The sequence below is a fragment of the Artibeus jamaicensis genome, unplaced genomic scaffold (genome assembly GCF_021234435.1).
Source record: "Artibeus jamaicensis isolate MK-2021 breed Jamaican fruit bat unplaced genomic scaffold, CSHL_Jam_final scaffold_660, whole genome shotgun sequence".
NCBI classification, from domain to species: Eukaryota; Metazoa; Chordata; class Mammalia; order Chiroptera; family Phyllostomidae; genus Artibeus; species Artibeus jamaicensis.
The window spans coordinates 6,439,716-6,454,431 of NW_026522052.1; the positions used below are offsets into that span (position 1 = coordinate 6,439,716).

At 40.1% G+C, this 14,716-nt stretch overlaps 1 protein-coding gene across 4 annotated transcripts in view; it reads left to right on the forward strand.

Annotated features, from left to right (window-relative positions):
- ZBTB44 (zinc finger and BTB domain containing 44) overlaps positions 1-14,515 on the forward strand; it is a 64,463-nt gene extending 49,948 nt beyond the window's left edge. For 2 of the 4 annotated variants that reach the window (XM_037145159.2, XM_037145156.2), the window contains 3 exons: positions 3,147-3,310; positions 4,671-4,971; positions 7,528-14,515. In XM_037145159.2, the coding sequence (XP_037001054.1) occupies positions 3,295-3,310; positions 4,671-4,971; positions 7,528-7,810 (600 nt within the window). In that variant the 5' untranslated portion in view covers positions 3,147-3,294 and the 3' untranslated portion in view covers positions 7,811-14,515. The remainder of the gene's footprint in view (positions 1-3,146; positions 3,311-4,670; positions 4,972-7,527) is intronic. The other 2 variants (XM_037145157.2, XM_037145158.2) reach the window with 2 other exon arrangements.
- Positions 14,516-14,716: the final 201 nt, after the last annotated feature.

Below are 14,716 nucleotides of genomic sequence, written 5' to 3' on the forward strand. Positions count from 1 at the left end.
CCCCTGATTTTCACATTGTTGGCTCCTTCTTGACCTTCAGGCCACTGACTAAACATCAGTCCTCAGGGGAGCTTTCCTGACCACTGGTCTCAAATAAAGCAGCACTAATCACTACTTCACCTCATTTTTACTCTGTTCTGATAATTTTCTTAACCATTGTCTGTCTCTGACCACTGAAAATAGACTCCACTGAGTTAAATCCTCAGAGAGTCTAAGACAGGCTTAAAAACTGTGTTTGTTGAAAAGTTGAAGGATTCAAAGACCTCAAACATCAATGGATGGAGAGACTTCTGCCAAGATGGAGGCATAGGTGGAGACGCCGTGCTTCCTCACACAACCAACTTTAGAGACAACAAAATATTAGCAACAGAAAACACAGCCAGAACACAGAAAATTGAACTTTTTGGAAGTCTGATAACAACAAGTGCTTCAGCCTGACCAGTAAGAGGGGCAAAACCAGCAGCTGGTGGAGCAGGGTTGCACAGGAAAACTAGGTCAGCCAGACTCAAGCACGTGGCTCCCAGGCGTGGGGTTGCAAAGGGCCGACCCAGTGAGTGACCGGAAGATCTGGCGAGGGTGAAGGGGGTAAAGGGCGGCGGGTTGACTGTGCTGGTGCATTCCTGCGCAGATAGAATAGACCGGCAAGGGAGTGGGCAGTGAGACGGGACCAAGCGGGTCCCAGCGACGGGAGACAGCAGAGACAGCAGAGACGTCCGCCATTTCCCAGCTCTGACCCCGCCCCCACATACAGTGTCACAACCCAGCAACCTGAGCAACCCTACCCTGGTGAACACCTCAGGCTTCGCTCCTCACCCAGTGGTGGGAAGCAGGAGAGGGGGACGCCATTTCCCCACTCTGACCCCACCACCACATACAGCGTCACAACCCAGCGACCCTGCCCTGGAGGCCCTGCCCCGCCCCTAAAGCTCCGCTCCTCTGGGCGCAAACAGACCAAAATTGGCTCAAGAAGATCTCAAACCCTCAGAGCCCATAAATCTAAGCAATGAAGAAATAGCCAAACTTTCAGATGCACAGTTCAAAACACTGGTGATCAGGATGCTCACAGAACTGGTTGATTTTAGTCACAAATTAGAGGAACATATGAAGGCTAAACTAATTGAAATGAATGGAAATGCACAGGAAACCAATAGTAATGGAAAGGAAACTGGGACTCAAATCAAAAGAATGGACCAGAAGGAGGATAAAAATGACCAACCAGAAAAGAATGAAGAAACAAGAATTCAAAAAAATGAGAGACTTAGGAACCTCCAGGACATCTTTAAATGCTCCAACATCCAAATTATAGGGGCACCAGAAGGGGGAAAGGAACCGCCACCAGTGGAAAACTTATTTGAACAAATAATAAAGGAGAATTTCCCCAATCTGGCTAAGGAAATAGACTTCCAGGAAATCCAGGAAGCTCAGAGAGTCCCAAAGAAGTTGGACCCAAGAAGGAACACACCAAGGCACACCATCATTACATTAGCCAAGATTAAAATGAAAGAATCCTAGAAGCAGCAAGAGCTAAGGGGACAGTCACCTACAAAGGAGTTCCCATCAGACTGTGAGCTGATTTCTCAAGAGAGACCTTACAGGCAAGAAGGGGCTGGAAAGAGGTATTCCAAGTCATGAAATCCAAAGACCTACATCCAAGATTGCTCTATCCAGCAAAACTTTCATTTAGAATGGAAGGGCAGATAAAGTGCTTCTCAGATAAGATCAAATTCAAGGAGTTCATCATCACCAAGCCCTTATTATATGAAATGTTAAAGGGACTTATCTAAGAAAAAGAAGATAAAAAAGATGAGCAGTGAAAGGACAGTAAACTCACAGTTATTAAGAACCACACCTAAAACAAAAACAAGCTAAGAGGACAGCTAGATCAGGAGCAGAACCCTAGAAATGAAGATCTCATGGAGGGTTAGCAACAGGGGAGTGGGAGGAGGAGAGGGAGGGAGAAGGTACAGAAAATAAGTAGCATAGACGGTAGGTAGAAAATAGGGGGGAGGGAAAGAATAGTAGGGGAAATATAGAATCCAAAGAACTTGAGACACGTGGTCATAAACTAAAGGGGGGATGGTAGAGGTGGGGTGTGCAGGGTGGAGGGGAATGAAGGGGGGAATAGAGCAATGGCATAATCAATAAAATAAAAAAATTTTTTTAAAACCTCAAACAAGGTTTATTCTTGAATAGGTAAACCTGGCAGAACAGGTTAGCACCAGAGTCATCTTTAAAAAAATTAATGAAGGTATAAACAAATGGAAGTTTGCCTAGATTTCTTAATTTCACACATTAATGAGGTCGTCTGTTCTGTACTGGATACTGTGGCAAGTGGTAGAGAGATGAGAGGCGAAAGGCGTAGCCTTCACCCTCAGACCAAACCACCTTTGGGGGAGGGAGAGAGGTTGGAGACAGGCACATAAACACAACCTCGAGTGATCTGCAGGGGGTTCTGTTGCTCTGCATGGGAGGGTGCCTACCTAAACCACTGGCGAAGGCTGCCAGAGGGCGGGGGCTTTGCTACATTTCATAAAATGACTGTGGGTGTTATCTAGGCAAAGAAGGTCGGCTAGTAGAGGAAGTTAAATGTACAAAACCCAGCACTGGGAGAACTATTAGGAACTGTTTGGTATAGGGTGTGTTTGTGGGGGGGAGTACGACATGATGCAGGGCTGGGAAAGTAAACAGAACCCAGATCACGAAGAATGCTTTGCACAAAGGGTTTTAGACTTTATTCTGATGATAACCGAACCAATGCAGGCATTTCCACAAGCTGATTGAATCAGAGAGGTCCTTGTAGAAGGACGGATTAGAGGGCTGTGGGGCTGAAGAGAATGACTAATTCGGGCTTGTATTGACGAGGTCCTAAATTAAAGCAGTGGTAGGAAGCAAAGGATTTGAAAAATTAAGGATACCTGAGGTCAGATCGTTTCTGGTACTTTCTGTGGCCATATGTCCTTGCTTAAGATGCCGGCCATTCTGGACGGTAACATTTTTCATCTGCTGTAAGTGAAGCTTGTCGTGTAACAGTTAACAGTTTCAAAATGTCTTTTAAATGTTTTTCTTTTGTCCGTTTTAAGTTGTGCAGAAATGTTTATTCAACTCAAAAATCAGAGCCTAGTTGCCTTCTCTGGTCTGTTTTTTAGATTGGAAAATGTTCAGTATCCCTACCAACTCTACATTGCTCCTTCTACCAGCAGTACAGAGCGGCCAAGTCCAAATGGTCCAGACAGACCTTTTCAGTGTCCGACTTGCGGGGTGCGCTTCACCCGCATTCAGAACCTGAAACAGCACATGCTCATCCACTCAGGTAATGTCATCTTCCCTGTTGAGGCATAAATGAATACTCTAAAACATTTTATTTTGGAATCCCGGTTAGAAATAGAAAGCAGGTGGTTTTAAGTTAAAAAATATATCAGTTTCTCTGGGAAGTCAAATGAGAACAGATAAGCCTAGGTCCATTGCTGAAATGGTACAGGGTCAGAAAGTTGTTTGCTTATTTTCTATAGGCATAAGTATTCTGATTAAAACTTAGAGCTGTGTGTGTGTGTGTGTGTGTGTGTGTGTGTGTAAATAAAATTCTGGTCATACTGGGGGGTGGTGTATATGTGAGGTAGAGAGGCATAATACAGATTGTAAAGGAAATGGGATTAAAGGGTATGTGCATGTTCGTGTATGTTCTTTGTACTGTTCTTACACCTTCTAAGTTTGAAATTATTTCCAAGTAAAAAGTTATTTTAAAAATTTAGTAATATAATTTAGCTTCAGTTCTGCAGTCGTGAATTTCTCTGTGCCCTGGCTAGTTAGCTTTGTAGTACTTTTTTAGTATGAAAGAGATTTTGGATAAACAATGTGCAAATGGTATTTGAACTTCAACTTCAGGTGAAGTTCAGTGATCACATAAAGGCAACAAAAGTCTCATAGGTAAAGCACTGACCCCTGATCAGCAAGAAATCCTCACTGTTGTCTGCAGCTGTGTGACCTCCCTTTCCTCTTGGTAGATGGGTCTGGTTGTCCCTGTGGCTAATCCAAGTTCCCTGTGGCTTTGTCCATCATCAGGTCATATTTTGAAGGTTTTGCGATAATGAATTTGGAGACCATTAAAGCAATTTATAATATACAAGTGAATTTATACAAATTTTTTCTATCACTATTACATTAAATGCCCCAAAACCCAGATCATCAAATGATAGTTCTGTCATTGATTATGTTCAGAGAAGTTAGACTTTGTCTCCTGTCCTCTCATTTCCTCTGAGAGACGGAGTGAAGAGTAGCCATGGATTTTTTTCACATCCTTTCAATATAAACCTCAGCACTTGAGTGAAATGAAATAAATATTAGGTCAGGGTTTGGGTCCTGTGTAAATACTGTAGTTAAGTTGTGTGTTGAAGTCTGTAAACAGATGACTAGAGGGTTTTCAGAAATGAGCCTGAGTGTGTGTTACCTACTTGACCTCACCTTCACTCGCCTTTCTTTTTTAAAAAGGCAGTAATGACTTTGTATGTTCTGTACCTTCTCTGAGATAATGAATTGGAATTCATTTTTGTGGTGGTATCTGTCCTTTTCAAATTATCTATTGCTACAAAATTACAGTTCAGAAATTTGTGAGGTTTATGACCTTTCACTTCGTTTTGTTTTTAGATAATATTTTGTTTTGCTTTGTTTTGTAGGAATTAAACCATTTCAGTGTGACCGCTGTGGAAAAAAGTTCACCAGGGCTTACTCGCTAAAGATGCATCGCCTAAAGCATGAAGGTAAACGCTGTTTCCGGTGCCAGATATGTAGTGCCACTTTCACTTCCTTCGGGGAATATAAGCACCACATGAGGGTTTCCCGGCACATTATCCGCAAGCCTCGGATTTACGAGTGCAAAACATGTGGCGCCATGTTCACCAACTCTGGAAATTTAATCGTGCACCTGAGGAGTCTGAACCATGAAGCGTCAGAGCTAGCAAACTACTTCCAGAGCAGGTGAGGCGCACAACAAAAACCGAACCAGGAAAACTGCTTTCTAAACTCTCCTTTCCTGCTTTTAGGGCAGCCTGCTTTGTCTTTTCCAGGCTGCCAGGGAATCAGTCACATTCCTTTTAAATTCCCACTGTCCAGTACTCCAACCTCCTGATCTGATAAAGTTTTGCTGAATCTTCTAAATATATACAATTTAAAATATTATATTTGAAATTAGAAATTTTGTCCTGCAGAAGTAGGCTAGTCATCCTCTGGGGTTTTGTTGGGGAGTCTTGGGGTGGTTGGTGGCGGGGGGGGGGTTGTTTTTTGTTTTGTTTTTGACAATACAAGAGCAAAGTAACCCTGTGGATCTTAAATAGACCTTGTCGGAAAACTTGCCATGTCACGTGGTACTCCATGATAGCAGACTACCTCTGACTCTGGATGTTAATACAATTCTTGACCATTTTTCTCTATTTTAATTTTATATAAAGGAATATACAGCAAGAGAGAAATTTCAGTAGCAAGTATAATGGATATGATTACTTGGATGAAATGAAGTTTTCCTTTTTTTTCTTTCAACTTAAAGCGTCATTCTTTTATTATTAATAGTTTATAATAGAATTACCTTTTTGATTTATAGCTTATCAAGGAAATCAGGTTCTAGTTTTAGCTTTGCCACTAACTGCTGTTGTAATTGAATGTGTAACTTTACAAATGAAGAACCTTAAAAGTTAGAAATAGATAAAATGTAAGTTTTACCTGCAATTTCTAAGGTCCCTTCTAGATACAAAATTTTGAGTTGTCTATTTTTAATACATCTGTAGGAATGCTCAGTTTCTTATAAAATGACCCTTAAATTTTAAACCACTTTTATTTTTTAAATCTTATTTCTCAATAAATTCCAAATACCCTGCATGATTTTGTTTTTCTCCTCAAATCAGACATTCACTTTGCTTAGTGGAATTGTTTCTGACGCCGAGCACCTGGCTGTCCTATTTCTAACCCTAGATCACACCTGCCACAGTGAACACTGTCGAGACTGAAGCAGGGCCCCGTTCACCACCGCTGTCATCTGCGCCTTTCCTGCTCAGAGCCCCTCTGTCTTCCACTTGCCTTGTCTAACACGGGGAGAGAATATATCATGACATCTTAAACTGCTTGTAGATGAGCAGATTTTAGTTTTTTTATTAATATTGAACAATTAAATTATAAGTTTAAGTGTATTATTGACATTTCTAGTATAATGAAGCAATAAAGATTTACATAAAGCATCTAAGATGACTTATTTCATAATGTTGATTTTAACTATGAAAATGCATTAGCAGAAAATTTAGTAAATATAAAAAAGTATGAAATACAAAAAAAAATCAAAGCCCTTTGCTGATCTCGCCACTTAATATCTACTGTTACTAACATTTTGGTAATTTTACATCCAGTAATTACATGCTTATAATTTATATCAATAGACTATTAAATGCTTTCAATATCATTAAACTAAATAGTCTGTGAGGGCCAAAAGGTAACTAACCTCATGGCATTTATTTCCAAATTCCGATTCAAATGTAATTTAGCAGTTTTCATATAACAAATCTTTTTTTTTTTTTAAGATTTTATTTTTAGAGGGGAAAAAGAAAGAGGGAGAGAAACATCAATGTGTGGTTCTTGTATGTCCCCTATTGGAGACCTGGCCTGTAACCCAGGCGTGTGCCCTGACTGGGAATTGAACCAGCGACCCTTTGGATTTGCTGGCTGGCACTCAACCCACTGAGCCACACCAGCCAGGGCTCATATACCAAATCTAATAGCAGGACAAATAGGTTTTTTACATTTCTCTAAGTAGTATATTTCATAGAAGGTGCATAAAGATTTAGTTCCTTAACTATCTTATATTCAAGAAGTAATACAACTATGTTTATTAACCTTTTAATAAGTATGTAGTCCAAGAAAGGTTAGGCATAAGTTATTCAAATGCTCTTTGTTTAACAGAAACTCTGCTACAGAAAATAAGAAAGACTACCGTATTTTGTTGTGTGCATAGCCACTTTTTTGCCTAGATTTTTGACGGGAAAATAAGGATCCACATTATACATGGGTAGTACTAATTCCGTATCTATATCAATATTTTTCATTCTTTTATTTATGCTTATGTGTTAAAAGTGTAACTCTAGAAAGCAATAACAATCCATATGTAAAGTAATACCCTGGAATATGATTATCGGTTTTGTTTCTAAATATAAATAAAAATAATTGAAATAAAATGAAAGATTTTTTTCCTGAAAATTTGGACCAAAAACACGGGGGTGCCTTATACGCAGCAAAATACGGTATTTAGGTGGCCGGGGTGACACTGAGTCTTACCTACTGCCGGTGGGAGTGAGAGTGGTAGACGGTGCTGATGGGTCACTTCAGTTCATATTTAAGACAGTTTAGCAGTTAAATTCCTGAGTTTAATCTTCACTCAGGAAGTAGAAAAATAAAAAAATTCAATCTCGTTTTGCAAATCAGGTCTTTTTATTGTGTCTTGTTTATTACTGGGTTAAAAATTAACTCCTGTTTCATCCTTTGCCTCTTATCTAGTGATTTCCTAGTACCGGACTACTTAAACCACGAGCAAGAAGAGACCCTTGTTCAGTATGATCTTGGAGAACACAGTTTTGAAAGCAACTCCTCTGTTCAAATGCCTGTCATTTCACAGGTCTCCTCAACCCAGAATTGTGAAGGCACTTTTCCCTTGGGGTCTTTTGGTGGGCTGGCAGAAAAGGAGGAAGAAATGCCAGACCAGCCAAAGACCAGTGCTTGTGCCGAGGCAACCAGAGATGACCCCCCAAAATCAGAGCTGTCTTCTGTAACTATTGAGTAATTTCATGTTTTGGCTTCAGTTTGGTTTTTGGAAAGTGCCTGTGCTTGGTCTTGTACATTTAAATTTAATTTAATTTTTTAAACAAAAATGGGTTTGGGAAAGAATTTCCCTTTTTACTTTGTAAACCCTGCAATTGATGTTTTATTTTTTGTAATTGGGAGGTTGCTTCTGTAAGCGCACAGTAACATGATGTCAAAACACGATACAAACTGTGATACTGAAGGAGAACCAATTGGCTTAAAACATGTGTCAGTTTCTTCCTCCAGTTTTCAAAGTAGGCTAACAAGGCAGTGTCAGGGAAAGGAGAGACCGGGTGGACGCGGACCTTCCTGAGATGAAAGTGCACACCAGAAATGGCGCACGGAGAATTGCTGGACAGATGGCCTGAAGAGATGTTCACTCCCACCCGGACACTATACAATATTTGTAAACGCCTGTTGTTTTTAGAAGTATTGATGATAAGCTTTCGAAAGAATTATTAGGGTAAATACTTCTGAAATCCAACATACTTTTTTTTTAAGCTTTGTCATTTCTATTCTGGTTTTTCATAGTGAAAATTTGATATTGGGATAGGTATTCCCTGTACCTTTATAGTGCCAGTCTTCAAAATAACAAAAAAACCTTACCTTTGTTCCTCTAAAGAAGGCAGAGAACCATGATTGAGAATAGTCGAGCTATGCATGAACTGGCTGGGCATGGAGAATGTAGTCTGTAGATCCGGTTTCGTGGGTACTCTTTAACACTGCTTCTCTGGCTAGAACTGTTGTTTACCTGTCTGAGTGTTCATGTCTAGCTAATTAGGTCACTGCCTGAATTAGTTTTCCTCTTGCCCCATCAACAATACTTGCTCCTGCATACACAGCTGTGATACTATATAAAGGAAAAATATTGGAGATATTCTATATTTTATATGTAGGTCTATGTATTATTGTTGGGGATGTTTTTTATTATGCTGTTTTGGACAACAAAGAATTCTGTTAAGGCTATGTTCTTAACCCAACTAAGATTGTTTACAAAAATCCCACATGACAGTGATACATTGTCCTTGTTCCAAAATATTTTTAGACATTGCCAAGTTTATTAAAGTCAGTTAGTGTAGTTTTTACACAATGTAAGCAATAATGTAAGAGACGCGAAAAGGCTGCAACACGGTGGTCTGTGAATGATGGTTATAAATCTGGGAAAGAAAACAATTGTTGACTAAAGAAAAACTAAAAATCATAATATCACCTCTTCTGCTAAAACAGGAAACTTTCTGATTTACAGTTCAGATTGATATGATCCTCTAGGCTGGAGTATTCCTTCCATCTTGCACCATTTCAAGTATCCCTTACACCTTGATCCTAAATATTTGAGTTCATGAACAATGAACTTCTGAGTAGCTCTTTTTCTGTGTATATACCCAAAGTTTAATAATTATGAAAGCACCTGATTAGATCAGAAAATAAAATATACATTACTATTCAACACATAAGATCGGAATTTATCCAGATGGTAGACCTTAATAATAAAATATATTTTTAAGTTTTAATGATTTGATTGTTTCCTTTTTTTAAAATTTGCTAATTCTGTAATTTATCCCCACAAATATAAGGAAGGGAAAGCAAACTCATTAAAGATTTTTTTTTTAGGCTAATTTTCTTTCAGCCCCTTTTCATAGTCCACTGCTTTTCACCCATTTCCACCCCTCTGCTCTCAAACAAGTGTGCAAGGCCTTCAGGAAAGCCGGCACACGGGTCCTGAGGGCCCCCACCGGTGCTGCTCCTGCTGCCGCTCCAGGACCGGGAGGGCAGGAGAGCTTCCCGCACAGACTGGCCGCGACGGCGCTGCCGCGTCTCCACTGGAGAGGCCCGGGGTTTCTGCACTGCACGCCATACACTTCGAAAACTGCTATGCCTGCCACCAGATACGTGTCGGAGTTAATTTTTAAATCTTAACATGGACAAGACAAAGAATAGGTAAACTTATGACCAGCAGTTGTTGCCCTCAGTTCTAAGAGTTATTCGAAAAAAAAAAGAAAGAGAAGGAAACAAATAGGGTCAGAGAAACGTATTAAGAGTTACTTGGGGATTTTGTTGGCTGGAAGCGCTTTAGCGCGTCTGTCCCAAGAACTCAACCTGGGAAGGCCCTCCACAATCCCGTGTCCTCAGAGTTACTGCCGCTGGCTGTTGGTCCCAGGTGGAAACTCTAGACTTTCATTGGTAATTATGAATTGCACAGATCTCCAGGTTTTATGAGGAAGTTGAGTGTAGTACTGGGAAAAATGTTTGCTTGGTCGCTTGTCTACTCCCCAGTTCTCAGCAGTGTGATTAACCAGCTAGCATTTAACATAAAGCGATAGAAACAAGGGCCTCTTCTCTCTCTTTCCTGGAGGCCCTGCATTTTTCTTGTTACACAGTTCAATGATATTTATTTAGCTTGTGGATCTCTTAAGAAACTAAGCTGCAAGGAATAATTGTATATAGAGTTAATTAGATTTATTTAAAATTCATTTAATTAAGGGATGTTTGGATATGTAATTTTTACCAGAATATGTGGAGAACTTTGCAAACAGATGAAAGCCAGTTACATTATCTTATTCATTAGAAATTATCAGTATAACTGAATAAAAAATTCCAGTTTCGAATACTTAATCATAGCTGTCTAAGGCCCAAGAGGGTAACTGTGATATTTAAAGGGCTTAAATTTTAGGATGCAGGATAAATTGCCTTTTTAAACCAAGTATTTTATACAAGAAACATTTATGTCCCGTTTTTAAGCTACCAAATGGGTGTGTTGTACTTGAGAAGTGAGCAGAGACGTGCAAGGACACCAGGTGTCACGGTTCCTGCCCGTCCCCCTTTCTGTTTTGAAGGCGTATTCTAACCGTGGGTGCATCTGACTCAGAAACACAGGGGTTAATGTGGATGGGTTTTTGAGTTTTAAGTTTTCTGTAAAGGAAAGCAAATGGAATTTGTCCACAAATTAAATGGATTTTTCTTCATGTGAATTTCAAGTAATCTTAATTTTTATTTCAAGTAGTCAGTCATGCATTTAGTTCCATTGCCAGTTTTTGAAGCTCTTGATTTCAGTGAGGCAGAGTATTCTCAAATGTAGCCTCATTCGGTCTCACATGGTCAACACTTCAGCAGCCACTCTGGCTGACCATGATTTGATTCCATGTTACGACATATGCCCCTTAAGCTTTAAAAGAAAACAAAAAAACTTCCACTTGCTATTTTATCAAACAGAATGGACTAGTCCTCACGTCTGATGTGCTGACCGTTGGTAATGCTGTGACCTTCTGACTACTGAGCCCGCCTCTCCTGATGCATACGGTTCCCAGGGAGCCTCCTTCACAGCACGCTCTTCCGTCTCTTACTATTTTATATTCCTGTACTTAATCTGAATGGAGGCCAGTTGTCTAGTTCAGTGGCTTTTATTTGGAAGATTCTCAGATCATGCTTCAGACTCTTAGCTCCATAGCCCCTGAAAAATGCATTGCTGTATGATGACTTCTACCAGCATACCACATGGAGAGATTTATTCTTACTACTTGATGAATGAACAATCCTAAAATTGTAATGTTTAACTGAAAGGACTTTGAGATTTGAAGGATTGATGAAGAAAAGAATTAGAAACTTTCACATAGCACTTAACTCTGTTTTCACTCACCTGCAGAATGTGAAGTTATAACTCTGAAACATACATCCAAGTGAGGGAAATAGTTTCTAGATGTTAACGTTAACTGGCCAGGGGTGGCTCGTAAAGTTCACTTTGAAAGGACTCAAAGTTGCTAAAAGGTAGTAAATATGTTTTTTTCACTATAAAGTTATTGACATAAGATGCTTTTATCTATCATATATTTAGATTTTGAAAGTTACTGAGAGACATCTGAGAGAATATTTATAGCTAAACATAGTCTTACAGTCTTTAAAATCATCGAAATTTAAAGAGTAATTTCTTATTTTTTCCTATACCCATTTTTATCTTTCAATTGCTATCATGGAATGTAGTAACAATAGAAAGTCCTTGGCAAAACACATTTGCAAAAAGCAATAGTGATTCATAGTAAACAGTGAAGTGAAACAATCAGTTTCCAGGTTCAGCTAAAGAGCAGACACTCTGGATATTTTATTTGTAGATTATACTTACGTTGAGATTTATAAATGGAACGTTAAGTCCGTCAAATTATGGGATGAAGACTCCTGGTGACATTATAGTTGTACTTCACACTAAAGTATACAGTTAGATATTTCACTTTATCATAGTGATGATATTTTTATGACAGAAAGCAACAGAGTCATGTCTTTAAGTCTTTACAAATAGTCTCTGCGCAGAAGTGCAGCAGCCTTGTTGGGATCTCACTTTGGCGGCATCTGGAAGCTGAGGCTGCCTGAAGTGCCCGTGGACTTGAGCTTGCTGCGCTCCCTCTGTGGGACCCCAGCCCGCACTGACTGATGCCCAGGCTCCAGCTTACACAGTGCTTTACAAGGAACTTAAGAGTTCAGACCATTGATAGAAAACAAAAGCTTAAAAAGAATTTTTAACTCATGCTTTGAATTTCAGTTTGAAGTGCCTGGTTTATAAAGTCAAAATTTTTTATTGTTACCTTTCTCTTCAGAAATTGAATGATTTTTCTGATTAAGCTTAAAGCCCTGGGTCAGTTGTGATGATGTATTATTGATGAAATTTCTCCTTGATGGTTTGGAGGACTGAACTTGAATAACTTTATTCAGTTGCCCTTGTCCCAAATGCCGTCTAACCACACCCAGCTTTCATTATTCAGTGAAGGTAGAAAAGTCTTCCTGTCCATGAATGTTTAGGTTACCAAAGTATGTCACCTGCTGCGGAAGAAGTCTTCCCGCCTTAGGAGGGACCGTCATCTCTGAGCGTTCTGCGTCCCTTGGTGTTATTGGGGGCTGTCCGTTTAAAGGTGGGGAAGCCTGTCGGGCAGCTCCTAGAAACACCTTTTTCCAGAGAGAGTCTTTACTGTGAGTAGGTTGGAAGTGTGTCTTTTGAGTTACCAGTTGAATGTTCCCGCCGATGGATGCCGCGTGTGCGCGGGGTCTGCTGAGAGCAGCCCGGCGCGTGTGGGGGGCGGTGCTGCTCTGTCTGTCAGGGGCCAGGTGTTCGGAAGGAGTCAGACCAGTAAACTTGATTCATTTTCCTCTTTGTACAAAGCGCTGGCTTCAAATGCCTCTGCTTCAAGATATTTTCAAAATGCAGCAGTCCCTAAAAGGGTAAATTTTGATTTCAAACCAAGTCCCAATAGCAGATTTGATGTTTCTGTCCTTACTGGTGCTCCCGCATCAGACAGATGGCCTGCCTGTCCCAGGGCCCCCTGAATGGCACCTTATGTCTACTTGGAGGGTGGTCGGCGGCTGCTGTGCACCTCCGCCACCTTCCCAAAAGCCATTTGATAAAAGTCCTATGTAGCCTATTTTAATATTTAAATATATATATTTGTGAGAGATACTTTTAGAACAGACTTCTACTTTAAAATTCCTGTATCCCCATTTTTAAGAGTAAATTTAACCTTCCAGGATTATGACATGTAACGAAATGAGAAAGTCGGATGGAGGGAACACGCCACAGCTCAGTGATAGACAAGACTGATGTCTGGTTGAAGGAGACAGACGGGAAGGGGAAAAAAGTGTTTCGATGTAACAAATGAATTTTTACATACACTCGTTTTGTTTCTGTAATACTTGCTGCTACATTAGCTCAGTATTTTACAGAGCTAACAGATAAATCTGGCTCCTTTTAAAAACTGGAGTACTTTCTAGTGCAACCAGCCTAGAAGGAAACTGCACCCCGGTCTTCCGGACGGGCGCCTGCTTTCTCTAGCTGATGCATGCTTTAATATTTGCCTGCAGCCCGACACCAAGGCAGTGCGGGGAAACTTGCTAGTTCCAGCATTGTGGTTCTCTCGGGGCACTGGCATTCTGTGAAACCCTTGGGGGAGGGCAGTGCTGAGGGGGAGTGTAGACTACGTGACGTGGATGGGTGTTTCGTGTCTTCCGCCCTCTCCCAGAACCGGTACAGCTTCCCTGGCTGTACCAGTCCCCAGCTCACCAGCTTTGTACCCAGTCGTCATCTCATTCAAGTATCGCTTTACTTGGTGACAGTGGCCATGGCTAAGTTACTTGGCATGTTTGACTTTCAACAATAACAAAAATGGTTTTGGAATTTGCTTTATTTCCTAAAAATGTACATGATGTCAGAACTTTACATTTTGTATACTAGTATCTGGCTATTAGTATTTTACAGGAACCATAGTTCTTGGTGACTACATATATATATATTTTTGTGACTTTTTTGTAAACCAAGTGCCGTTTGAACGTTACAATCATTTTTAGAGTTACTGTAATCGATGTGAATATTATGTTTGTTCAAACCCGTTCTGAGCCTATAGTGTTTGCTCTGTGCACATGTGTGTATTGTACATATTCTGTATAGTTCTGTTGTACTGAAATACTAGCTTGTTTGATATAAGGAAAGTATGTATTGAGTAACTTTTTGCTAGCCTGGTTGTTTAATCTTTTTTAAAAAGGTTTAAACTTTTTAAAAAAAAATCTTTAAACTGGCCTTTATTACATGGTCACAAATAAAGTTAAAGTTAGAAGGGATGGGCAGGGAAAAACTAGTTTTGAGTGTCTTTGAATAGAAATATAAGACTAAGATACGGATTTTTTTCCTCATTAAAATATCTTTAATGCTTTATGGAGTGCAACTTCCTGCTGTTGTTATTTTTTTGTTGGCTGGAAGGAAGAATTGGTAGTGTTGGTTAAGGTCAAGTGGGTACGTAAAGTCAGAATGATGCCCAAGGAAACACACAGTGTACGACTAGAGTGTCACGTTAGCCAGCACCTGGCAGCATCCGGGGCAGGTAGAGGGCACGGACAGTCCGCAGGCTGCAGTGAC